Source organism: Mobula birostris, chromosome 15 (genome assembly GCF_030028105.1).
Source record: "Mobula birostris isolate sMobBir1 chromosome 15, sMobBir1.hap1, whole genome shotgun sequence".
Taxonomy (NCBI): Eukaryota; Metazoa; Chordata; class Chondrichthyes; order Myliobatiformes; family Myliobatidae; genus Mobula; species Mobula birostris.
In genome coordinates, this window is record NC_092384.1 from 5,070,873 (window position 1) to 5,096,185 (window position 25,313).

General features: G+C 43.1%; 1 protein-coding gene across 8 annotated transcripts in view; it reads right to left on the reverse strand.

Annotated features, from left to right (window-relative positions):
* hydin (HYDIN axonemal central pair apparatus protein) overlaps nt 1-25,313 on the reverse strand; it is a 981,559-nt gene that overhangs the window by 187,949 nt on the left and 768,297 nt on the right. For all 8 annotated transcript variants that reach the window (XM_072279252.1, XM_072279251.1, XM_072279249.1 and 5 more), the window contains 6 exons: nt 22,832-23,067; nt 21,236-21,387; nt 19,522-19,708; nt 17,060-17,171; nt 9,874-10,134; nt 2,990-3,135 (listed from right to left, as the gene is read on the reverse strand). In XM_072279252.1, the coding sequence (XP_072135353.1) occupies nt 2,990-3,135; nt 9,874-10,134; nt 17,060-17,171; nt 19,522-19,708; nt 21,236-21,387; nt 22,832-23,067 (1,094 nt within the window). The remainder of the gene's footprint in view (nt 1-2,989; nt 3,136-9,873; nt 10,135-17,059; nt 17,172-19,521; nt 19,709-21,235; nt 21,388-22,831; nt 23,068-25,313) is intronic.

The window sequence follows — 25,313 nt, forward strand, 5'->3', positions numbered from 1 at the left end:
CAAGGTCAATTTTGGAAGCATAAAGTGTCTTATGCTTTGGAAGCAGAGGGCTCAATCAGCTCGACTGCTTTCTGGTAAAGGGATATCTGGCAAATGTGAGGTGTTTATAAATGAGTCCCTGCTTGGACTTAGGGCAAGATTGGAACGTTTAGGGAATCTCAGTTAATGAGAGAAATAAAGGAATTCTGGCCAGGGAAAAGGAAACATACATTGAGGTTAGGCAATTGGGAACAAGTGAATCTCTTGATAACTATAAAAAGTGCAGCAGTACCCTTAAGAGAGAAATCAGGAGGGCAAAATTAGATTAGATTAGATTCGATTCAATTCAACTTTATTGTCATTGTGCCGAGTACAGATACAAAGCCAATGAAATGCAGTAAACATCTAACTAGAAATGCAAAGAATAGTGTTATTTACAAAATAGCTGTGAATAAAAAGTAAATGCTACAGCACACAAATATAAAAGTACTGAGACAGTCCAATATGGGTGCAATACTGCTTAGCGCTGTGATGAGAGGTTCAGCAGGGTCACAGCCTCAGGGAAGAAGCTCTTCCTATGCCTGCTGGTGTGGGAGCGGAGGCTCCTGTAGCGCCTACCGGATGAGAGGAGAGTAGAAAGTCCATGGTTAGGGTAAGATGCATCCCTGATAATGCTTTTCGACTGCCTAGGCAGCGTTTATGGTAGATGTTCTCAATGGTGGGAACATAATCCGCTGGGCAATTTTCACCACACACTGGAGTGCTTTGCAGTCCGATACGGGACAATTGCCATACCACACTGAGATGCAGTTGGTGAATATGCTCTAAATGGTACAGCAGTACAAGTATCCTGGGACAGAGGTGAGCTTTCTTGATGCTTCGTAGGAAATAAAGGCACTGTTGCACCTTTTTGATCAGGATGGAGAAGTTCAGGGACCAGGTGAGATCCTCAGAAAAGTGGACACCAAGGAATTTGAAGCTTAATACATGCTCCACTACAGCTCTGTTGATGTAGATAGGGACGTGAGTGTGGCTCCTTGGTCTTCTGGGTGTTAAGGGTCAGGTTGTTGTCGGCACACCACACGGCCAGGTGCTGGACCTCATCCCTGTAGGCCGTCTCATCATCCCCTCTGATCAGGCCAACCACCATGATGATGTCTGCGAACTTGATTATGGAGTTAGAACCATGTACAGGAATGCAGTCATAGGTGAAAAGGGAGTACAGAAGAGGGCTCAGGACACAGCCTTGAGGCACGCCGGTGTTCAGGGTGAGAGTGCAGGAGGAGAGGTTGTCTAACTTAACCGATTGGGGTCTGTTAATCAGAAAGTCCAAGGTCCAGTTGCAGAGGGATGAGCTGATACCAAGCTGGCGAAGTTTGGCGATCAGCTTGGAGGGGTTCACAGTATTGAATGGTGAACTAAAGTTAATGAACAGCATTCCGACGTAAGAGTTGGGGCTGTCCAGGTGGGTCAGGGCAGAGTGAAGTGCCATGGAAATAGCGTCCTCTGTTGACCTGTTGATGCGATAGGCAATCATTAGGGTGTGAGATGGATTTGGCAGGCAGTTAAGAAAAATTCCAAGAGAATCTTCAGATATATTAAGAGTAAAAGAGTGGCCAGGAACAGGATAAAGTAGGTCCCGTTAAAGATCAGCATAACTGTCCATCTATAGAGCCACAGGAGATGAGCAAGATTTTAACGATGGTTTCTCATCAGATTTTACTGTATAGTAAATGATGAATGTGAAAGAAATAAGTGATGGTGTCTTGTACTGCATACTAATTACTGGAGAGGTGCTATTAGTAGCCTTAAAGCATTTAATGTAGACACTGGACTGACCAAATACTTCCTCAGACCTTGTATGAAGTTGCAGGAGAAATTATGAAGCTAATCATTTAATAAGGACAATGATGATGTCATTGGTAGGTAAGTTACTGGAGGAGATTCTGAGGGACAGGACCTATCAACAGTTGGAGAAACTAGATCTAAATAGGGATAATCTGCAAAGCTTTGTATGTGGGAAATCATGTCTGACAAGCCCCTAGAATTATTCAAAGAGGGAGCAAAGAGAATTGATGAGGGCAGGGTTATCTACATGTACTCTAGAAAGGCCTTTGACGAAGTCTTGCATGCTGGTCTGGAAGGTTAGATTGCATGGGATCCAGAAGAGATAGTGGATTGAATTCATAACTGGCTTAATAGTAGGAAGCAGAGCGCAATGGTTGAAGGTTGTTTTTCAGACTGGAGGCTTCTGACTAGTAGAATGCCATACGGGTTAGTGCCAGCACTTCTGTTGTTTATTTATATAAACAATTTGCATGTGAACACACAAAGTATGGTTAATAAGCATGAAGATGATACTAACAGATGTGATAGTGAAGACAGTGAAGAATTTTATTTAAAATTAAATAGGATCCTGAATCAGCCAGGTAAATGCAGAAGATCTTGCAGCTGATTCTCGAACACGGAATGGAACTGGACCAGTGTATTCCTGCTCAGACGGAAGAGGATGGTGTGGTCAGTCATGTTAATGTTCAAGAAAGAAGAGCTTATCTTTGTAAATGAAATCTGTAGTATAATTCATTTTGAACTAGAATTTATTTAATTTAATTAAATAGTGTGAAATAGGCCCAGCAACCCACCGATATAACCATAGCCTAATCACAGGACTATTTACAATGACCAATTAACCCATTAAACCAGTATGTCTTTGGATCATGGGAGGAAACAGGAGCACCCAGAGAAAACCCACACTCACACAGGAGGGAACATATAAACTTGCTTACAGAGGACGTTAGAATTGAACTCTGAACTCTGATACTCCGAGCTGTAATAGCATCGCCCTAACTGCTTTGCTACGGGACGACCATAGATTTGGAAGGCTGTAACTTAGTCAGTGTTTTGGAGAGGAAAGACAATTGATTTTTCTCTGGATATTAACTTATGTTACAGGAAATGTACCTTGTTGCAGGTGTGAAGATACTAGATTTCATCAGGCCTGTTTAATTACCTGTGGAGAGATCCTAAGTTCTTTGATGTCTGAGGACCAGTGAAATCGGACCACACCTGTTGCACTTCGATTGGTGATTGTGAAGGTCACCTGATAAGGCTTGCTGATGTGGCAGTCTCCAAACTGAATGTGGTTCAAATGTGTTGCTAGGGTGAATCAAAATAAAATGCTCCTTAATCGGATAATCATATTATTTTTCATTTATGCCGACAAAGAAGGTGACTATTCGACCATTCAAGTCTATGCTCACTCTCACAGCAAACTTATCATTTCCACAACCCAACATACTTTCCTCCAACATATCACGGTGCACCGGGGGCCTAGTCAACAGCCCGTCCTAGCATTCCTACTGAGCAGCACTATTTATTGTTCTTGTCTTAAAATACCTTCACAATTATTGTGGGATGTTCAAGTTCATTTATTCTTACATTTTAGCTTGGGTTATACCATTATTCGCTTGTGGGCTGCCTGACTATAATCGGGGTGTGTAATATCACCTCCTCTGTTTGTATGAGACCGAGTGGTTCCCTCCGCGGGTCATAGCGCCCCGTCTGTTCTTGTGTTTATCACAATAAAGACGTCAGTTAAGATAAACAAGCTTTTGTCGTCTGTCATCGTGAACTGAATGCTTGCCACATGAGTGTCAGGAGTGGGATCAGAAATTGATTGCGAAATTGAAGAGCTACAAAGTCAGATAGGGCACCTTAAGCCGGGAGGAATAAGTCAAGGGACAGAGTAGTATGCCCCCCCACACCTCTAAGCTCATCTCCTGAAGACAGGACGCCAACCAAGAGGGAGAACCTGAGAAACGATCATTGTGCCTTCCCAGGGAAACTCACGCCCCCCCAACCCAGGGGGACAAGGCGGAGTGGACCACCTACCTCCCTCACAGCCTGCGCCAGCGAACCCAAGACACTCCAACGTGGGAGGATGGGCAATGTGGCAGGCACCATCAGGCACCGTCGCCAGGGATCCTTTGGCAGAACGTTGGCCTGACATCATCACCATTGCTGGCCAAGGTGCTGGCAGAGACGGAGAGAGCTAAAGCAACCTTAGACCCCCCCCCGCCCCCCCACCCCAGGCATTCCAGCGTAGCCCAAGACCTCCAGGAGAATTCCTCCATTATTGCCTCCCTGGGTAGGTTATTTAGGTGAAGAGCAAAGCTTCTTGATTGGTCAGGGCATGAAGGGATATGGGGAGAAGGCAGGAGATTGGGGCTGAGAGGAAAATTGGATCAGCCATGATGAAATGGTGGAGCAGACTTGATGGGCCAAATGGCCTAATTCTGCTCCTGTATTTTATGGTCTTTTACATGGACTGCATGTGGAGGGCATCAGATTACATGCATTAGTGAACACGTGGTTAACCATCACCATCATCCGTCCGGGTGTTCTCCCCAACACGGACCCGCCATCCTCACCTGGTGAACAATGATGGTGGTCCAGCTGGTACGGTTACCTGCAACTGTGCGGCAATGAAAGGGAAAAGGTGGCTGCACATTGCAGTGAGGAAAAACACAGCAGAGCATGAGGTGTGGCTAACCAACATCTGGGACTCCTGCATTATTGGCCTGGACCTGCTGTCCCACTGGGGAGTGTGGGGGGGTGGGGAAGGACGCCATGTGGATGTACCCAGGACAACCACCAATGACCACCCCAGCGAAGCTCACCGTGCCACTGTCATCAGAGACCGCATCGGGACATCGTGATGACTTCGGCAGCAATACCGCGGGGTCCTCCAGTGAAACGGTCCAGGCCTTCTCAGGGCTTGGATCAGGACTAGTTTTGGCAGCTGAAAGACCTCCTGGACCAGCACGTCAACTTCTTTGCAGCAAGGGAAGAGGACTGAAAATGCTTGGGGCCTGTCCATCACCACACAAACACTTGGGAAGCTCAGCCCATCTGCTTGCAGCAACTTCGTATTGTGCTTGGCTAATGATTGGCAGCGGAGTAAAAAGACAGCAGCAGCCAGCATCATCGAGCCCTCTGACAGCCCATGGACAACCCCAGCGGTGTTGATCAGGGAGAAAGATGGGTCATGGCGGTTCTGCGTGGACTACCACCATCTCAATACCGTGACCCAGAGTTCTCCTTCCTGCTACCTCGAATTGATGATGCCCTAGATTATATTGCTGGTTTGACCGGGTTCAGTTCTCTTGACTTCCACAGTGACTATGGGCAGGTCAAACTGACCCTGGAGAGCCAGCCCAAGACTGCCTTCATCATTGGTCAAGGGCTGTGGCACCTCTGGGTAATGCTGTTTGACTTGTGTAACACCCCAGCCACATTGAAGAGACAGATGGAGAGGGTGCTAGCTCACTTTCCGCAGAATCACTGTGTTAGCTATATGGACGATGTCCTTGTGCATGCTGCCGTTTTTGATGATGCCTTGCAGGACTTGGAAGAGGTCTTCACTACCATCCACCAGGTGAACCTGCATCCCAACCCTTCAAATTGCTGCCTGCTGCACCCTCAGACAATGCTCCTGGGGCATGTGGTGAGTGCGGAAGGAGTAAGGGATAGTATCAGGGAATGGCCTACCCCCGTGATGTCTCGGAGCTTCACAGCTTTCTGGGCCTGGCATCGTAGTACCACCGGTTTATAAGTACTTTCTCCACCTTCACCAGCTCACCGATAATGGGAGGCCCTTCGCCTGGACTGATACCTGCACTGCCGCCTTCAATCAGCTCTGAGCTGCGGTCAGCCAAGCCCCGGTGTGGGCGTACCCTGGAGCAGAATGCCCCCTAATTGTTCATGCAGACACAGCAATAGCGCTGTCACAGGATGTGATCCAAGCAGAACATATTGTGGAGTATTTCAGCCGCACCTCAGCCGCTCTGTACGGTGCTGTTGTGTCATCTGCTGGGAGCTCTTGCCCGTAGTCCAGGCCCTCCACCATTTCCACCCCTACCTCTTCAGCTGACAGGTCCTGCTTCACACGGACCACGTGTAGCTGATCTGGCTGGTGAGCGTTTGCGGTCCCAAGAAGCAGATGGCGTGGTAGTTGGAGGCTTTCCAGGATGATGATCTTGAGATACAGCACCGCGCCGGAATGCTGATGTCCTCTCTCGCCATCCCCGCGAGGCCAGCGAGTGTCGCTACTGTCACCACCTCGACGAGTGGAGCCAAGGGCAAGCAGCAGTGTCGGCACTTCAGGTGGCCACCTCTCCACCATGTCCCACTGGCAGCTGCTCAGCGAGCGCTGAGTGATCCCATGGTAGCCTGGGTGAGGGGATGGCTGAGTGTGGGATGGCGGCTGGGGTAGGGTGGGGGAGGTTTCTGCCCTGGATCCAGAGACCAAAGCCCTATACTCTCAGTGGGGCACGCTGGAGGTGCACAACAGGTTGCTATTCCAGCGGTGCCACTTTCCCGAAGGCAACAGACATCCCTCACAGCTGGTGGTCCCCCAGTTGGTTCCATGCTACAGTGCTGTGTTCAATGCACTGGCTGGTGGGGGCTGGTCATTTCGGGGTTACGAAGACATTGGGCAAGCTGAGCGAACACTTCCATCGGCCTGGGGGAAGGCAGAACGTGTAGCTGTTTGTGCACTGCTGCAATACTTGCACATCCCAGAAGGGGCTGGGTCAAAGGTGCCAATGCAGCAGTACCTAGTGGGGGCCCCAGTGGTGGGCGTAGTGGTAGACACCCTGGGCCCCTTGCTCTTGCACTGATGCTGGGAACAACTACTTCGTCATGGCCAAGGATTACTTCATGAAGTGGCCTGACACGTACAGTACGTGGTCCCAGACCAGAACACCACCCCCCTGAGACTTCTTCAGCTGTTATAGCACCCCTGAGGAACTCTACAGTGACTGGGGTACTACTTTGAGGTACAGGGGCTTGGTGAAGTCCGCAGGTGGCTGGGAACAAAAATGCAGACCACGCCCCTTCACCCGCAAAGTGATGAGCTGGTTGATCACTTCAATCACAGGCTGGCTACACAGCATGCCATGCCCTTCAGTTGGCACCAGCCTGACTGGGATCGCCATCTACCCGTTGTTATGGGCATACCGGGCAGCAGCTCAGGAGAGCACCAGGTGTACGCTGCTATGCTTACGTTTGGGCGAGAGCTGTGCACACCAGTGGATCTGGTGCTGGCCTACCGTGCCCCCCACCTTCCAAACCCCTGAGCCTGGGGAGGCCAGGTTGGAGTACCTGAACCCTTCATGGGATGCCTGCAGGCTGTTCACGATGCAGCTTAGCAGAAGAAAAACACAGCCAGTGACTGCCAAAAATGGGCTTATGATGCCCGCAGACAGGGATAAGACTTTACTGGGAGCGGCGGGGGGGCTGTAAGCATGGGCCTACTGCCCATCCAGAAGAAGGGACTATCCCCAAGCTGGAAAGCCATTGGAAGGGGCCAGGAGAGGTGCACAACTGCATCTCCATGTGGTATACTGGGTGTGGTTTCCTGAGTGACAGAAGGCAGTTGTACTGCACTGGGATCAGCTGGCACTGTGTTGGCCCATGGCCACCACTGAACCAGTGAGGCTGAAGGAAGCAAGTGACACTCTGTGTGCCCTGCCTCTTGCCTCGCTAAACAGTGCCTCCACTGGGAGAGTCCAGGCACCCCGCGTCCCAGGCAGCAGTGTCAACCACCACCGGGATTCTTGGATTTTGTTGTGGAGTCTGGGGTTGCTGGAGATGGCTGACCCTTCAGGAGGGGGCAATATGGTGCTCCGGGGGCATGGAAAGCAGTCTGCCCCAGCATTCCTAGTGGCCAGCGCCATTTATTGTTCCTGTTTTACAACGCTTTCGCGGGTTTATGGTGGAATGTTCAAATTCATTTATTGTTACACTTAAGTTTGGGTTATACAATTATTCACTTGTATGTTTTGTTTGTGTGTCACCCTTCCTGTAACTGGGATATGCAATAATCACTCCGCTCATCTGTATGTGACTGAGTGGGTTATCTTCTTGGGTCATAGTGCCCGGTCTGTTTTTGTGATTGCCGCAATAAAGACATCAGTTGAGATAAACGAACTTTTCGTGTCAGTCATCTGGGACCAAATGCTTGCCACAATATTGTCCTTCACAAGCCATAATAATAATAATAATATTAAAGTAAGGATAAACCTCGATCAGAGCTGGAGACCGCTTCCCAGAAACAGAGGGGTTCCAATGATCAAAAATACATAATAAAATAATACAAATTAAAGATAATAAATGCAGGAAATGCCAAGAGAAACCAGAAACAATCTAACACATTACAGGATCCTGTAGCAGTTTAACTCAATCTGATTACCTACACAAGCACAATCAAGTGGCAAACATCATTCACCAAAACCTTGTTTTAAAATATAAACTCATAAAAGACACCAAACCTTATTATAAATGCAAGCTTGATCCAGTTTTAGAGTTAGAGTCCCACAAATTATACTATAACTGATTCATTATTACAGATAGGACAATCCATAATAATCAGATATAATATTACTGGATAAACAAGCAAGAAAAACTTACTTTATAGATATAGCCATTCCAGGCACACATAACATAAGAAATCAGTAAGTGAAAAACACCAGAAATATGCTGAATTATAAGAGGAAGTTGAAAGGCTATGGGCATGAACAGGGTATAGGCATTGTCTTGATAGTAATATCTAAACTGTCACTACACAACATTGTTAAACAATTAGGCCTACACAGCAATATTTATGTAAATCTCCAGAAAGCCACAATACCAAACACCACTAATTCCTAGCAATTGAGAAATGAGTACGTCTGGTACTTGATTCTGTCCCACACTCGTGGTTAATATATAGAAACAACACCCAAAACCTGTGAAATCCCTACAACATCTGATGAAGCATTGGTGTACTATAATCACCCTACCATTAACAACCACAAAAGAACTGCCACATTTGTCAGATTAAACACAGGCATATTCCAGGGTGACTCTGTAAGCCTAGTATATTTTTTTCTAGCTTTAAACTCCCTTTCTAATTTACAATTGGATGAAAATATTGTAACAAATCAGAAACAGCAAATGAATTATACTTGGCACACCTATACTATACCTGTACCAGCTTTTCACTCCAGCCACTTACCTCCCCCTTCTCACCTGGTTTCACCTATCACTTGCCAGCTTGTACTCCTTCCCCCACCACACCCACCTTCTCATTCTGGCTTCTTTCCCCTTTCCTTTCCAGTCCTGATATCAATTACAGTAAATAGTGTAGACAAAGAGATCTCATTGATTTAGGTGCCAGCCAGCTGTTCACAGAGTTTAGTACAGCCCAAGGGTCCAGAACTAGACCTGCAATCTTCCATATTGAAATAAAGTTTTCAGTAAAACCATCCTGACTTAACTCTCTAGTATTGTGTAATTTAGTTTTGAAGCTCAGAACCAGTTTTCTTTCTGCAAGGATGTCACTTGGAGATATCCAAAGAACATAACGTTATCAGTATACCTAGGCATGACTCACTTGTCAAAGAGTTGACTTTTCAACTCTGGCAATGATCACACATTGGATATGCAAACAAGAGAAAATCTTCAGATGCTGAAAATCCAAGTGGCATGCACAAATGCTGGAGGAACTCTTCAGGCCAGGCAGGTCCTACTGAAGGGTCTTGGCCCAAAACATTGACTGTGCTTTTTTCCATAGATGCTGCCAGGCCTGCTGAGTTCCTCCAGCATTCTGTGTTGGAAATGCAAGAAGCTTGCTCTTTGTTCGAGTATGTGTTGTAGAGCCAGCGCACTGACTCTGAAGCACTGCAAATGTACAGCATCACTAAACAAATCAACAGCAATTACACTTAATTGGAGCTCAATAGAAAATTACAATGAGGAAATCACTGTGAAATTACAGACAACTTAAAGCATTCTGATGATTGGCACCTGGAGTTTTCACAGTGCTGCAGGAGAATGATAGCGAGCACTCACCTTCAATATCTTTGTCTTCCAGAGAACTAGTGATGTTTCCTTCCTCACCACTTTGCGAAAGTCCATGGATGTTGTCCAGAGTGACATCATCTTGGTAACCCTCACCAACCAGATGTATAATGATGTCCTCATATTGGTTATTGAAAACAGTGAGGTAGAGTGCTCCTTCTAAACGTCGAGCTAAGGTTGGTTTGAATGCAACATCAAACATTGCTTCTTCTCCACTGTTCAGGCTGATAGTGAGCATGCAACTTTCCCTCACTGTGAACAGAAATATCAAAAGTCCATTTATTCTTACAAGGCATAAGAAATTAGTCAATCTGGCCCATCGAGACTGCCCTGACATTGCATCGCGGCTGATTTATTTTCCCTTTCAACCCCTTTCTTCTGCCCTCTCTCCATAACATTTGATGACCTAACTAATCAAGAACCTAACCACCTCCATTTTAAATATACTCAATGACTTGGCCTCTACAGCTGTCCATGGCAATGAATTCCACAAATTCACCACCATCTAGCTAAAGAAATTCCTTCTCATCTCTGTTCCAAATGGATGTCTCTCTAATCTGAGGCTGTGCCCTCTGGTCCTAAACTCATCCACTATAGAAAGCATCCTCCCTACATCCACTCTGTCTAGGCCTTTCAATATTTGATAAGTTTCAATATGATCCCTCCTCATTCTTCTGAATTCCAATGAGTACAGGCCCAGAGCCATCAAAGTTTCTTCATATGTTAACCCTTTCATTCACAAAATTATTCTCATGAACCTCCTCTGGAAATTCTTCAATGCTAGCACATCCTTTCTTAGGTAAGGGGCCCAAAGCTGTTCACAATGCTCAAATGCAGTCTGACCAATACCATATAAAGCCTCAACATCACCTCCTTGCTTTTATATTCTAGTCCTCTCAAGATGAATGCCAACATTGCATTTATCTTCTTACCACTGTCTCAATTCTGCAAGTTGACCATCAGATAGATAGATAGTTCATTGATCCCAGAGGAAATTACAGTATCACTGTAGCATTATAGGTGCATAGGTATACAAACATTAGAAGAGAAGTGAGAAAGAATAAAAAATAAGTTACCTCAAACAGTCTAACAGAAGGGAGTCACCACTTCACCTGGCTATAGAATCACTCTTTATGGAGCCTAACAGCTGAGGGTAAGAATGACCTCATATAGCGTTCTTTGGAGCAGTGCAGTTATCTTAGTCTATTACTAAAAATGCTCCTCTGTTCAGCCAAGGTGGCATTCAGAGGATGAGAAACATTGTCCAGGATTGCCAGGGTTTTCCATAGGGTCCTTTGTTCTACTGCAACCTCTGGCGTGTCCAACTTGACTCCTATAATAAGCAGACCTTTCTAATCAGTTTATTGAGCTTGTTGGCATCACCCATGTTGATGCTATTGTCCAAGCACATCACCACATAGAGGATTGTACTGGCAACAACAGACTGGGAGAACATGTGAAGGAGAAGTCTGCATACACAAAAGGACCTCATTTATCTTAGGAAGTAGAAGCAATTCTGGCCCTCTGGTGCTCCACTCAATTCTGTCATCTAGGTTCATGTCCAGGTACTTGTAGGTCTCCACCACATCCATGTCCTCACCATCAATAGTAACAGGGAGCAGTGCAGGCTTGGTTTTCCTAAAGTCCATCACTATCTCCTTTGTCTGACTGATACTGAGCTGCAGATGATTCAGCCTGCACCATTTGACAAAGTCCTCCACCAGGGCTCTGTATTCATCCTCTCATCCTCCCTTTATACACCCAACTATTGCTGAGTCATCAGAGAATTTCTGCAGATGACATGACTGAGTGTTGGATCTAAGGTCCAAGGCATACAGGGTAAACAGGAAGACAGACAACACTGTCCCCTGTGGGGCCCCAGTGCTGCTTATAGCCATGTCTGACACACAGCTTTGAAGCTGCACAGACGGTGGCCTGTCAGTCAGGTAGTCCATTATCCAGGATACAATGGAAGTGCTAACCTGCATTGAACAGAGCTTTCCCCTCAACAAAGTGGACTGTATGGTATTAAAGGTAGTTGAGAAATCAAGAAACATGATCTTCACAATGCTGCCCTGCTGATCCAAATCAGGAAATCATGCACAATGACTCTTTGTATCTCTGACTTTTGAATTTTTCTCACTGTTTAGAAAATCGTCTACGCCTTTATTCCTTCTAACAAAGTATGTGACCATACACATCCCAACAATATATTATTCCATCTACCACTTATTTGGCTGTTCTCCCAGTCTGTCCAGGTCCTTCTCCAGACTCCTTGCTTCCTTAACACTACCTGCTCCTCTACCTATTTTGGTATTTTCTGCAAACCTGGCCACAAAGTCATCAATTCCGTCATCCAAATCATTGACATATAGTGTGAAAAGAAGCTGCCCCAACACCGACCCCTGCGAAACACTAGTCACCAGCAGCCAACTAGAATATGCTCCCTTAATTCCAAGAGCATTCTGCCTCCTGCCTATCAGCCAATCTTCCAATCATACCAGTATCTTTCCTATAACACCTTGGGCTCTTATCTTGTTATGCAGAATCATTTGTGGCACTTTGTCAAAGACCTTCTGAAAATTCAAGTAAGCAACATCCACTGACTCTCCTTTGTCTATTCTGTCTGTTATTTCTTCAAAGAATCCCAACGGATTTGTCAGGTAAGATTCCCCTCAAGGAAACCATGCAAACTACGGCCTACTTTATCACGTGGCCCCAAATACCCCAAAACCTCACTCTTAATAATGGACTCCAACAACTTCCCAACCACTGAGGTCAGGCTAACTGGCTGATAATTTTCTTTCTTCTGCCTCCTTCCTTTCTTAAGAGTAGAGTGATATTTGCAATTTTCAAGTCCTCTAGAACCATTCCAGAATCTAGCGATTCTTAAAATATTATTACTAATGTCTGCACAATCTCTTCAGCTACTTCTTTCAGAAGGCTGGAGTGCAATCCACCTGGTCAAGGTGACTTATCTACCTTCAGACCTTTCAGCTTCCTGAGCACCTTCTCCTCAGTAACAGCAACTAAACTCTCTTTTGCCCTCTGACACGCTTGAATTTCTGACATACTGCTGGTGTCTTCCACAATTAAGATTGACTCAAAATGCCTACTAAGTTTTTCAGCCTTTTCTCTCCCCCATTGCTACCTCTCCAGCGGTCCAAAATTCACTCTCTGCTCTCTTTTGCTCTTAATATATCGGAAAAAAACTTTTGGTAACCTCCTTGATATTATTGGCTAGCTTACCTTCATAATTCATTCTTTCCTCTTTTTTAGTTGCCTTTTGCTGAGTTTAAAAGCTTCCTAATCCTCTAATTTCCCACTAATTTTTGCTATATTATATGCACTTTCTTTTACTTTTATGTTGTCTTTGACTTCCCTTGTCAGCCTCAGCTTCCTCACTCTCCCATTAGATTACTTCATCATCTTTGGAATGTATCTATCCTAGGTATTCTGAATTGTTCTGAGAAACGTCAGCCATTACTTTTCTGCCTTCATCCCTGCTAGTGTCTTCTCCAATCAGCTCCTCTCTCATGCCTCTCTAATTCCTTTTGCTCCACTGGAACAGGAATATATCTGACTTTATCTTCTCCCTCTCAAACTGCAGGATGAATGCTATCATATTCTGATTATACCTCCCAAAGGTTCCGTTGCCTTAAGCTCCCTAATCAAATCTCATTCATTACACAATAGCCAATACAGAATTGCCTTTTTCCTAATGATTCAACTGAAAGTGGCTTTGAAAAGCCATCTCATATACATTCTTCAAATTCCCTTTCTTGGGATCCAGTACCAACCTGATTTTCTCAATTAGCTGCACATTGAACTCCCCCATGATTATCATAACATTATCCTTTTCAACATACTGTTTCTTTTACCTGTTGAAATTTATATCCCACATCCTGGCTACTCTTTTGGGGCCTCTATGACCAGCAAAAACACCTCCCTTGACGTGTATAATGCATGTATAATCAGGTATAACATGCGTTAGATAAAATGACTTAGGGGTATAATGTACTGAAATGATTCTACTTGGTGTGGAACAGCCACTGCACAGTATGAGAAAAAAATGCAGAAAGTTTCAAACTCAATCAGCTTCATTTTGGGCATTAACCTCCCCAGCATCAAAGGTATCTTCAAATCTATCATTAAGGATTCCCATCCTTCATGACATGCCCTCATTGCTATGATCAAGAGGAGGTGCAGGATTCAAAAAGGTGACTCACAAACAACTTCTCAATGGCAAAGAAGGATGGACAATGGATGCTGAAAAATGATGAATAAAAATGAAGATAATCCTGTCTAGGGTTTATTGCTGCTGATATGCAAACCAATGGGAGAAATAATGTTCACATTAGTTTACCTCTGGAAATTGGAGGGGAAAAAAAATGAAGACAGTACAATTCCATCAAAGCTGTAACAATTGCAACAGCAATGAAATCAAGACAAATGTTGGAGGTATTGCCTGTGGATTAATCCAGCAGTCTTAAAGAGCTTTTAAATTCAGTCAGCAGAACGGACGATGGAAGATTAAGAAAATAGGTAATAAAAATACCTTTATTGACTTCATGTTCAGAGAGTCTGCTTTCATTATCAGCATCATTAGTTGGGGACAGTTCCCTGGTATTCAGTTTAATTTTCTGCTCTGTACTTCTTTTTCTGCAGTGGTTAGAAATTCTGGTAGAGTTGTTTACAGAGACAACGCGGGAGGGAAATGAACTTCCCTGCTGGGAAACTGGATTCCGGGTTTTTTAAAAAAATTTTATGTATTCATGTCACTGTCAGTTGATTTATTAACCATCCTAAGTTTGGTAATATATTTATATATACTGAGAAACAATGAAAGATATGTTTTTCATGTCATTCACACAATTCAATTCACTGCATCACTACACTTATGAAGCACAAGGGAAAAACAATAACAGAATGCAGAGTAAAGTGTTGCAGTTACCGAGAAAGTGCAGTACAGGTAGATGAAAAGGTACAAGGTAAATTGTTAGTCCATCTTATCCTACAGCAACATAGAAGTTATCCTTGATCCAGGTGGGACGTGCTTTCAGGCTCTTGTATCGTCAACCTTTTAGGAGGGGGTTGAACAGAAAATGTGCAGGGTGGATGGGGTCTTTGGTGGATGAACAGTTTGTTAGGCTATTTGAACGGATTCTGAACATCAGTCAACGTGGCGGTCTCAAGTCACAGGTTGGTTTGACAAATTAAGGGTGGCACATTTGCTTTTCTGAATAACTTGGAGTTTTTGCCAGCTAATAGTTGTCTCCAATACTGCTACTTGTTTTCATTCTAGCTTTATTAATTGCACAAATTTAGATATCCCCACTTCCATGTAGGAATCAAACAAATTCAATCCTCAAGCTTCAGCAGACCAGTGTCTGAGTCACCACACTACCATTGAATTCACTGCAGACAGTGACCCATAAAACTATTTAGAGTTCCTGAAATAAGGTTCTTTGCACTATGTTTCTGATATTAAAAACTAGTACTAGACCAAAAAAGACCATCATGCATCCCAGTACAGATAGAAAACATTCTAAACAAACAACGTTCACTTTGAAAATACAAAGAAGCCAGACCTAACCAGAAAATAGTAATCTCAGCCAGAATACTAATGACTCTAACTCAAGTCTGTCCTAAACCCAACCAGAGTCCAAATCCAACCCTAACAGTTACTACCTATTTAGATATTCTGTCCATCCTATAAGAGCTGGAGCCCTTCGACAGCCCAACTTGACTGAAATCCAAAACCAATCCATTCAAATGGAACACAAAGTATCCACTGAAAATAAACGCAGAACTGAATGGAACATCTGCCTGGCCTCACTAGAATGAAATTCGATTCAACTAGAATGTCTACTTGAGCAAACCACAATACAATCAGAAAACAATAGCATTATTCAAAATACAATCACAGCTCAAATAAATTGTTATGTGTGTCCAACGGTTTGCTTCCCTTTCTTGGCTTCTTTACTCTAGTTCAGTGGATAGGTTAGAATCAAGAGCCCACTTTGATTATACCTTCTCCAATCTAAGGACGCCATTCCATTTTCCCAGTCTATTTTCCTCCATCCCACCTTTTCTGATGAATCCATCTTTCACAACAGTGCTTCTATGATGCCTTCTTTCCCCTCAGTCATGGGTTCCCTTCCATCATCGTTGACAAGCCTATTCATTTCACTTTCTGCCCTCTGCTCTCACCCAGAATACCCTTTTCCATTTGTTTTCAATGCCATCCAACCCATCCTCTCCAATTAGGTTCTAAATTCTCCAGTGTTATTCCATCATCAAAGTGTTTCCTTCCCCCTCCTCACCACCCTTTCAGCTTTCTGTTGAGACAATTCCTTCATCAACACCACTCTTTCATCTACAGCACCTTAAACAGACTTCTTTTCATGGCATCTTCCCAAGCAATCACAGAAGATGTATTAATTTCCCTCCTCCACTCTTCCTCCCTCTGTCCTAGAGGTACTCTCAGATAAACTCAGGTGTATTTGTACCTCTACCGATTTTGTGTGCGTTATTCCAAACTCTCCTCTACACTGGGGAAATCAAGCATAGATTGTGCCTGCGCAGTGCACAGTGATGACCCTGAACTCTAAAGCACCTGTCAGTTTAAGTTGACTATTTCATTCCCATTCTGACCTTCTGTCTTCATCTTCATTCACTGCTTCAGTGAAGCTCAATGGAAACCACAATTCATACTTAGCACAATACATCTGTCAGGACTGAACAATGAAATCATCAGGTACAGCTAATGAGTGAACCAGTTCTGCTTCTCAGATTGCAAGTATTAACTTTTTCCTCCATTCTTCTGAATTTCAGATATATTAATCGCCTCCTCTGTACATAAACTTACGTAGCTTGTCTAGTTCAATGGCTTATCAGCCAGCTCCAACCTCACTTCCCTCTCTGTCTGTTTCCCATCTGAAATACGCTTCTTTTTGTTCTCCCACCTCTGCAACTCAAGGCATGTTTGAGTTCAATTTTTTCTTAACTGTAATGAAAGAACCTGAAATAGTAATTTGCATTCTCTCCCCACAGATGCAGCCTAACTTGCTGAAGAGTTTCTAGAATTTCTTGTTTATATTTCAGATTTCCAGCATCTGCAGTTTTAGTGATCATTTTTATGGTTTGATTTTATTGTTAGTTCCATGCTAGTTACCTCTGCTTGGGTCCTCTTCTTTGGTGTGACTTTCCTTAGGATAGAGACATTTGGTACCAATGCATTGTTTCAGAGAAAACACTCCATTGTCATCGGAAAGGTTGATCGATACCTATCATAAAAAGCACCCAACTTGAGCCTGATTGACAAACCAAAGGATAAATGTTGTCCCACTACCAAACACATCCTGACAATCTGTCCTAGTGTAGGATCTCAACCCAAAATATCAACAATGCCTCCCCTGCACAGATGAAATATTGTCTGAATATTTTTAAAGAGGGGTGGACAGGTTTTTGGTACAGAATGTGAAAGGTTGCCATGGATAGGCCGGAATGTAGAGCTGAATGTACCACTTGATCAGCCACTTTTAAATGGTAGAGGAAGCTTGAGGGACTGACTGGCATACTCCTGCTGCTAACCCCTACCATCATAAACCACCTCACCCACACTGTGACACTATGCCTGAAAGGCAAAACTCTTAAAATGTCTGTATTCTGTTTATGCAAGGAAGCTTAGCAGTTGTTCGCATCAAGTGAACTGAAACACAAGGTGGTGTGGATTATTCTGGAACATATTATGCTTAGGGTCAGAGTTATAGAAAGGTACAACATAGAACCAGACCCTTTGGCCTATCTAGTCAATATCAAACTATTTGAACTGTCTATTCCCATCAATAGGACCACTCACAGAATCTTTCCTCCAAGACAACCACTTGAAAAAAGTGGTCGCTGAGTCACTGGCAGAGTATGGCACACACACACAGAGAGAAAAAAAAATTCCCATCAATCTGCACTTGGACTATAGCCTCCATATCCCTGCCATTCATAAACCTATTCAAACTTCTCTTAAATGTTGAAATCGAGCTTGCATGCACCACTTGTGCTGGCAGCTTGTTCCACACTCTCACAACCCTCTGAGTGAAGAAGTTTTTCTTCATGTTCTCCTTAAACTTTCACCTTTCACCCTTAACCCATGACCTCTAATTGTAGTCCCACCCAACCTCAGTGTGAAAAGCCAGTTTGCATTTACTCTGTCAATACCCATCATAATCTCGTATACCTCTATCAAATCTCCCTTCTATTTTCTATGTTCCAAGGAATAAAGCCCTAATCTATTCAATATTTCCTTATAACTCATGTCCTCCATACCCGGCAAAATCATTGTAAATTTTCTCTGTACTATTTCAATCTTATTTACATATTTCATGCAGATAGGTAATCAAAACCTGCGCACAATACTCCAAATTAGGCCTCATCAACGTCTTATACAACATTGTCATAACATCCCATCTCCTGTACTCAGCACTTTGATTTATGAAGGTCAATATGCCAAAAGCTTTCTTTACAACTCTGTCAACCTATGCCATCACTTTCAATGAAGTATGGACCTGTATTCCCAGATTCCTTTGTTCTACTGCATTCCTCGGTGCCCTGCTCTTCACTGTGTAAGACCTACACTGATTGGTTCTACCGAAGTGCGACACCTTACACTTGTCTTCATTAAATTCCATCTGCCGTTTATTCAGCCCACTTCTACATCTAATCCAGATCCCGTTGCAAGCTCTGATAGCTTTCCTTGCTGTCCACTACACCCCCAAGCTTGATGTCATCTGCGTACTTGCTGATCCAGTTAATCACATTATCATCCAGATTATTGATTTGATGACAAGCAACAATGAACCCAGCAACAATCCTTGTATTGGAACGCCTTACAGTATCTGTACATTATACTAATGGAATTCCACCTGGTAGGCACTAAACGCAGCAAAACATGATTGGAATCGTTAACCAGGTCCGTTCCTCCTCAAACTTTCACTTGATAAGCTGAGATAGTCTTCCTGTGCTTTCAATTATTACTTAACACTCAATTTCACATGATACTCAGATTAACATTTTTATACTGCCAGTCAACCCTAAGGTACCTACAGATCAATTCTTTAATGCTGGTGTGCATCTTTTGGTGCTGGTATCAAATCTGAGGCCATTAACATCACTGCGCAAATTTGTTCACTAACTTTACGTTCTATTGTAGAAAACAACTAAATATATGACAGATAATAGGCATTCGTTAGTCGCGTGAGACCATGGATTTGTGCCTTGGAAGGTTTCCAGGGTGCAGGCCTGGGCAAGGTTGTATGGAAGACCGGCAGTTGCCCATGCTGCAAGTCTCCCCTCTCCATGCCACCAATGTTGTCCAAGGGAAGGGCACTAGGGCCGATACAGCTTGGCACTGGTGTCGTCACAGAGCAATGTGTGGTTAAGTGCCAATGTGTGGTTAAGGACACAACACACTGCATCAACTGAGACACGAACTAGCGACCTTCAGATCACTAGACCAACGCCTTAACCACTTGGCCACACGCCAACACACTAAGTATGTGAAGTGCAGTGCAAACAGAATTGGAGTATTTTTGTGGCATTGCATCATTACTGAATGTTCATTTGAGGAGTTCACTACTTTACCTGTGCAGGTAAGGTACCATCATTTTTCAAGACAACAGGCAGCTTCTCTGTCTGACCCAGCAGTAAACGTGAGTATATGAGCAAAGGATTCCCTATCTTATTACGCAGAAGTGGACGAAGGATATTAATTCTTGGCAGGTTGCCTTCTCCGACAATATCAAACAGCAGGGATTTGCCTTTAGGAACACTGCAAAAAAAGATGCACTTAAATATCCTTCAAAAATACCTTCTTATTTGTCTACATATTTTGGTCCCTGTAATCCTTACATTAAGAAAACAAGTATACTGGATGTTGCTGATACATTTTCTTACATTGATTGAGGCTAAATCTGCAGCTTAAAGAAAACCTTGACCACCCCATGTCCATGTGTGACTCTTCACCCTTCTCTCACTCCCGTCTCTCGTCTCCTCATCCCAGCTAGTCTTCGCTTCTGGATTCCCTTCTTCATTATGTGTGCTTTAGGTCTTTTTCTGTCTGCATCAACCACTCAACACACTGTCAACACAACCCAAACTCTTCATTTGATCAGATTATTGCATTTTTATGCCTCACATTCTGATTTTATCCAGAAATGGAAATTCTTTATCCATATCCTTCCTTTGAAAGTCCTTACTGAAGTCTGCTGCTGGGTTTCTCTTTTCTAAAGGAATGAATCAGTATAATAGTGCCTCAGTTAAAGGTGTTGCCTTGCAATTTGTTTGTGATCTTGGGTATTATCAGTGCGGTGGTCACAATTTCTCCTCATGACCATTCTTCTCACACCCCAAAACAGGCTAGTAGATTAATTATCTGCTGTAAAGTACTCCTGAATGTCGGTAAGTGACAAATGAATCAAAGGAGAGTTGATGGGAATTTTAGGAAGAAAAAAATGCAGAGAAAGGGAAGAGGCTGATGCGATTCGTCTCCTGGGTGCTGGCCTGGACCAGATGGGTTAAATGGCCTACCCAGTAACCAGTAACTGAGTATAAGTTCCATCTTAATCCTTCACAGTACCTGCATGCTATCAATTCATAAACATTTAAAATCTTTTAGTTTACTTCCTCCATTTAGTCACAGAATCGCATAGCATGAAAACAGACCCTTTGGCCCCACTAATCCATGCCAAATGTGCTGCCCAGAAAGCTCGTTCCATCTGCCCACGTTTGACCCATAGCCCTCTAAACTTCTCCTATCCATCTACTTCTCTGGATGGTTACTGCAAATGTGCCCGATTCAACCACTATATCTGGCAGTTCATTCCAAATATGTAGTGTCCTGCTCATGAAGAGGCCTATGATGTCCTGTTTAAATCTCTTGCCTCTGATCTTAAACCTCTTGTTTTAGTAAGCCCTTTGCGGAGAAAAGGACAATTTGCTTTCACTGTCTATGACGTTCATGATCTTATATACCTCTATCAGCTCACCCCTTAACCTCTAATATTCTAGGGAATAAAATCCTAGTCAATGCAACCTCTCCTTGTAACTCGGGTCCCCAAGTACAGAGACATAAAAAGCTTTACGAAGTTGTGAAGGATTTTTCTGTACAGTATTGTAAATGTTGTCAATATAAATTTAGCATTTCTTCCTATTTTTGTATTTCTCTTTAAATTAATCCCAGTCCATTCTACTGTTTGTGACCAAATCGATGTGCTGCAACTCTAGTGATTTGTGTAGGTCTCTAATACTCCATCTCACTGCTAGGTGATGATGTGATTCTTAGAGACCGGTGGCATACCTAGCAGCTGCTTCCACCATGGCTTCGAATATGCAGTGGTAATTCTGCATTGTCTGAGGGCTGAACCTGATGGTTACAAACTTATGACCATAACTGGGGATATTCATCCGGGTTGGCTCCACATCAAATATGTCAACAATGCGGGCTGTGATCTGGAAGCCAAAAGCAGGAAAACATCGGACTTCAAGTTAATCAATTGTAAATTTCAGGTATCTTGTTGCAATTATAAACCTTAGTGTCACAAATTAGACAATACTCACTGAGGAAAATAAACCCTGGCTAGAGAATGCAACAGGTTGGGTTCAGAGGCTTACATGGTCTAGGCACAGGCTGTGTACAAACTTACGAGTTAGGCATATTCTCATTAGTAACAAGCCACTTGATCCTGTGCTCTTGTTGAATAAGATCACAGCTGATCTGATTGTGACCTTACCACTGATTCCCATCTACCTGCAGTAATCTTTCACTCCTTACCTTACCATACAACTAGCGATGTCTGTCTTAAAAATATCCAAGGGCTCACAACCCTCGGACAGAAAAAAAAAAGGCCCATCCTTGTCTAAATGAGCGAACCTTTAATTTTAAACAATTCTGAATTCTCCTGCAGGAGGAATCACCCTTTGCACATTCACATTGTCAAGGTCCCTCGCAATCTTATATTTTTTTTTAATTGTCCCCTCTTAGCCTTCTAAACCCCTGTGGCTACAAACTTTTCCTATCCAACGCTTCTTCGTAAGACAAACCAAGTATTTCAAATGCAAGTCTACTAAACTTATCCAAACCTGGTTCAAACACATCTTTCCTTCAATAGGGAGAGTAACACTGTAACTATATTCCAGACAGGTCTCACCCACATTGTATATTACAAATACAACTTCCCTGCTAAACAGACTGGGTGTCATACTCTCCAGATGCTCCAGTGAATTCAATTCCTTTCTTATAACCATTCTTGAACAAACCTGCACACTGCTAACCCTACCTCAGCAATGAATATGATAGAATACGATGGAACAGCAGACTTTTCTCTGACTGAAACTTTGGTTTGTATTAAGGTCTTGTCTTTGCAGTCAATTTTCCTCATTCCCTTCAGTGTCTTGCATAATTTATGTATATGTTATATTCTGTGTGTTGTCTGCCTGTGAAGCAAGTTATTGATTATACTGGTACCTCACCGTACTTGTGCACATGACAAAAAAACTCTTCTACTTTTGTATTTGGCTTCACCACCTCATCTGGCAGCATGATCCATATATTAACCACTGGCTTTAAAGGGTTACAACTCAGCCCTGCATTAAAACAACTTCCTTGCGTGTTAAAACTGTGGCTTTTTATTTTGATGTCCCTACCATTGGATACCATAAACTATTACCATTTTTATTCCACTCTGTCAGAACGTTCTGAACTTACTCTCTCTAAACTCACATGGATGGGTAAAACACATCCGCTTTCCCCATCCAAACAATCCATGCAATGATCTGTGTACCACATTCTAATTGTTTTCTGCCTAAAGGAGAGTGAAGCTCAGAGCAGGAAAGGTGAACCAGTCTATGAATGAACTTATACAATATTATTTTGTTAAATTATGATCTTTTTTACCTTATTAGAAATTGGTTTGACAGACGCCACCACATCAGCAGATACTTTGCCCGCATTGATAATCTTGAAGCGGGCTTCAGCCTGATCACCGACATATACATTATGAAAGAGGAATTTCTTCTCATCCTCCACATAGATTCCACTGGTCTCCACAATCTGTAAGCATTGGTGGAGATTGATGTTCTGACAAATAAAATGTTCCTCAAAGATGGAACGAATATCATCCACCACGATACCTGGATAAGAAATACAACTGATTAGGCCATGGTGAAGGAGGTATCCCTAGAAAGGCTTTTGCATAGACAAGGGACACAATGTCTCCTCAGGACTGCGGAGCTTAAACCTAATGTGTGTATTGTTCAAGATGAACATCAAGATGAATGTGTTTTTTTTCTTGAGACATTGTAAGTGATGCTTACTTCAATGTACTCATGTTAATTTTGGATAATAATAATAAAAAGATTTGAAAAGAAAGAATATCTTTCTCTCAGCAGATATTTCTATGGTTGCAAGATCAAACTTTCCTAGGGTTTATCCATCTCACAGAATTTATTCAACTTGTATGAATGACATGGCAGAATGCCCAAGGAAATTCAGACTTTCTATCTTCAGTAGAACTGCAAATAAAAGTTATATTATGGCCAAACTTCATTTCTATTATAAACATAACCACCAGGTATTTTGCAGAATGTTTGAAAATTCAACACAAAGTAGAGAGAAGCATTATGTAAAAAGCATTCTGTCTGACAGAGACAGGGAGAAAGGGGAGAAGCTAAAGGATGAAGACAGTGGTGCAAAGATGTATACAAGGGGAACAGGAATGGATGAAGAGACCACACAGCCTAGGCTTCAATTAAATAGTGACAATTTACTATTAGTCTGTCAAATAGATGGATCCTCTGTATCATCCTTAGCCTGGGATCTCTGCTCCAAATAGGAAATGGCCTTCTAAGCAAAAATGTTTCAGCATAATGATGTTCCTCTGTGAGATATTATTTTATGATTCTGTAAGTCTTGACTGTTAATTGTCCTCATTATTTAATCTTTTAAACCCTTGTTTCAGTCTGCTGAATGATTCTGCATTTCCTCAAAGGCCTTCAACTGAACTCAAGGCACAGTCTAACCAGAGTTTTATCCAAAGGTAGTGTTCAGAGCTGTTCCAGCTCCTTTGAATTGAAGCCAACGTTCTATCTGCCTTTGTAATTTCAAGACAGTGATCCAGCAGAAAGCAAAATGATAGAAATGGTGCAGTCTAATCTTTCATAATCACTACTACATTCCAGGGCATTGAGCATGTTATACTGAGAAACTGCAGCATTCCTATCCTCGGCAGGGAACCCAAACAGCAGTGTTTTCTTATTCATTTAAAGGCTGAGCCAGTTTTGATTGCCCACTCTAGTTTCCTTTGTGAAGGTGATAGTACTCTGGCTTCATGAACCACTGCTATCCATGAGGTGTGCTATACCCACAGTGTTGTTAGGGAGGGAGCTTCAGGATTTTAACTCAGCAATGGTGAAGGAACAGCAATACATTTCTCATCAGGATGGTTTGTGGCTTGGAGAACTTCCAGGTGTCACAGAGCCTTGCAGCATGGAAGCTGGTCCTTTGGACCAATTGGTGCACACAGATCAAGACTACCATCTAAGTTAGTCCCATTTTCCCACATTTCGCCCACATCCCTCTAAACCTTTTGTATCCAGGTACCTGCCTAAATACCTTTTAAATGTTGTTAACGTACCAATCTCAACTGCATCATCTGGCAGTTCATTCCATTCCATACTTGACTGCCCTCTGGATGACAAAATTGCTCAAATTCCTATTAAATCTCTACCCTCTCACATTAAACTTGTGCCCTTTAGATTTTGATTTAAAACCCTGGGGAAAAGTCTGTGCCTCATCATTTCCAATATGTCTAGAAAATCACCACTCATTGTCAGATTTTTTCATTTATTTATCACATGTGCATTGAAACATATAGTGAAATGCTTTGTTTGTGTTAAAAGCCAACACAACCCTTGGATATACTGGGGGCAGCCCACAAATGTCACCAAATATTCCAGTACCAACACTGCATGCTTGCAATTTTCAGCAGAACAATATAGTCATAGTCATACTTTATTGATTCCGAGGGAAATTGGGTTTCGTTACAGTTGCACCAACCAAGAACAATATAAGAACAATATAAACAACAACAACCCCACCAACTTAACAAAATTCCACTCATCCAGTCACACCTACAGACAGATCTCTAGTCTCTGGGCCTCCAACCCCAGTCCTTGGACCCAGACATTGTGCTCCCAACTTGCAGACATAATAATGATCCAGGCGCTTTGACCATCAACTTTCAGAGTCAACAACTTCAGTCTTCGACCTTTGGGTTTCACCCTCTGGTATTGACACTAGACTTGCCATCAGAGAACTTTGAATTCCTGGCCTCGACCTCCAGACTGGAAATGAAATAGGATCCCGGTACTCACAACAT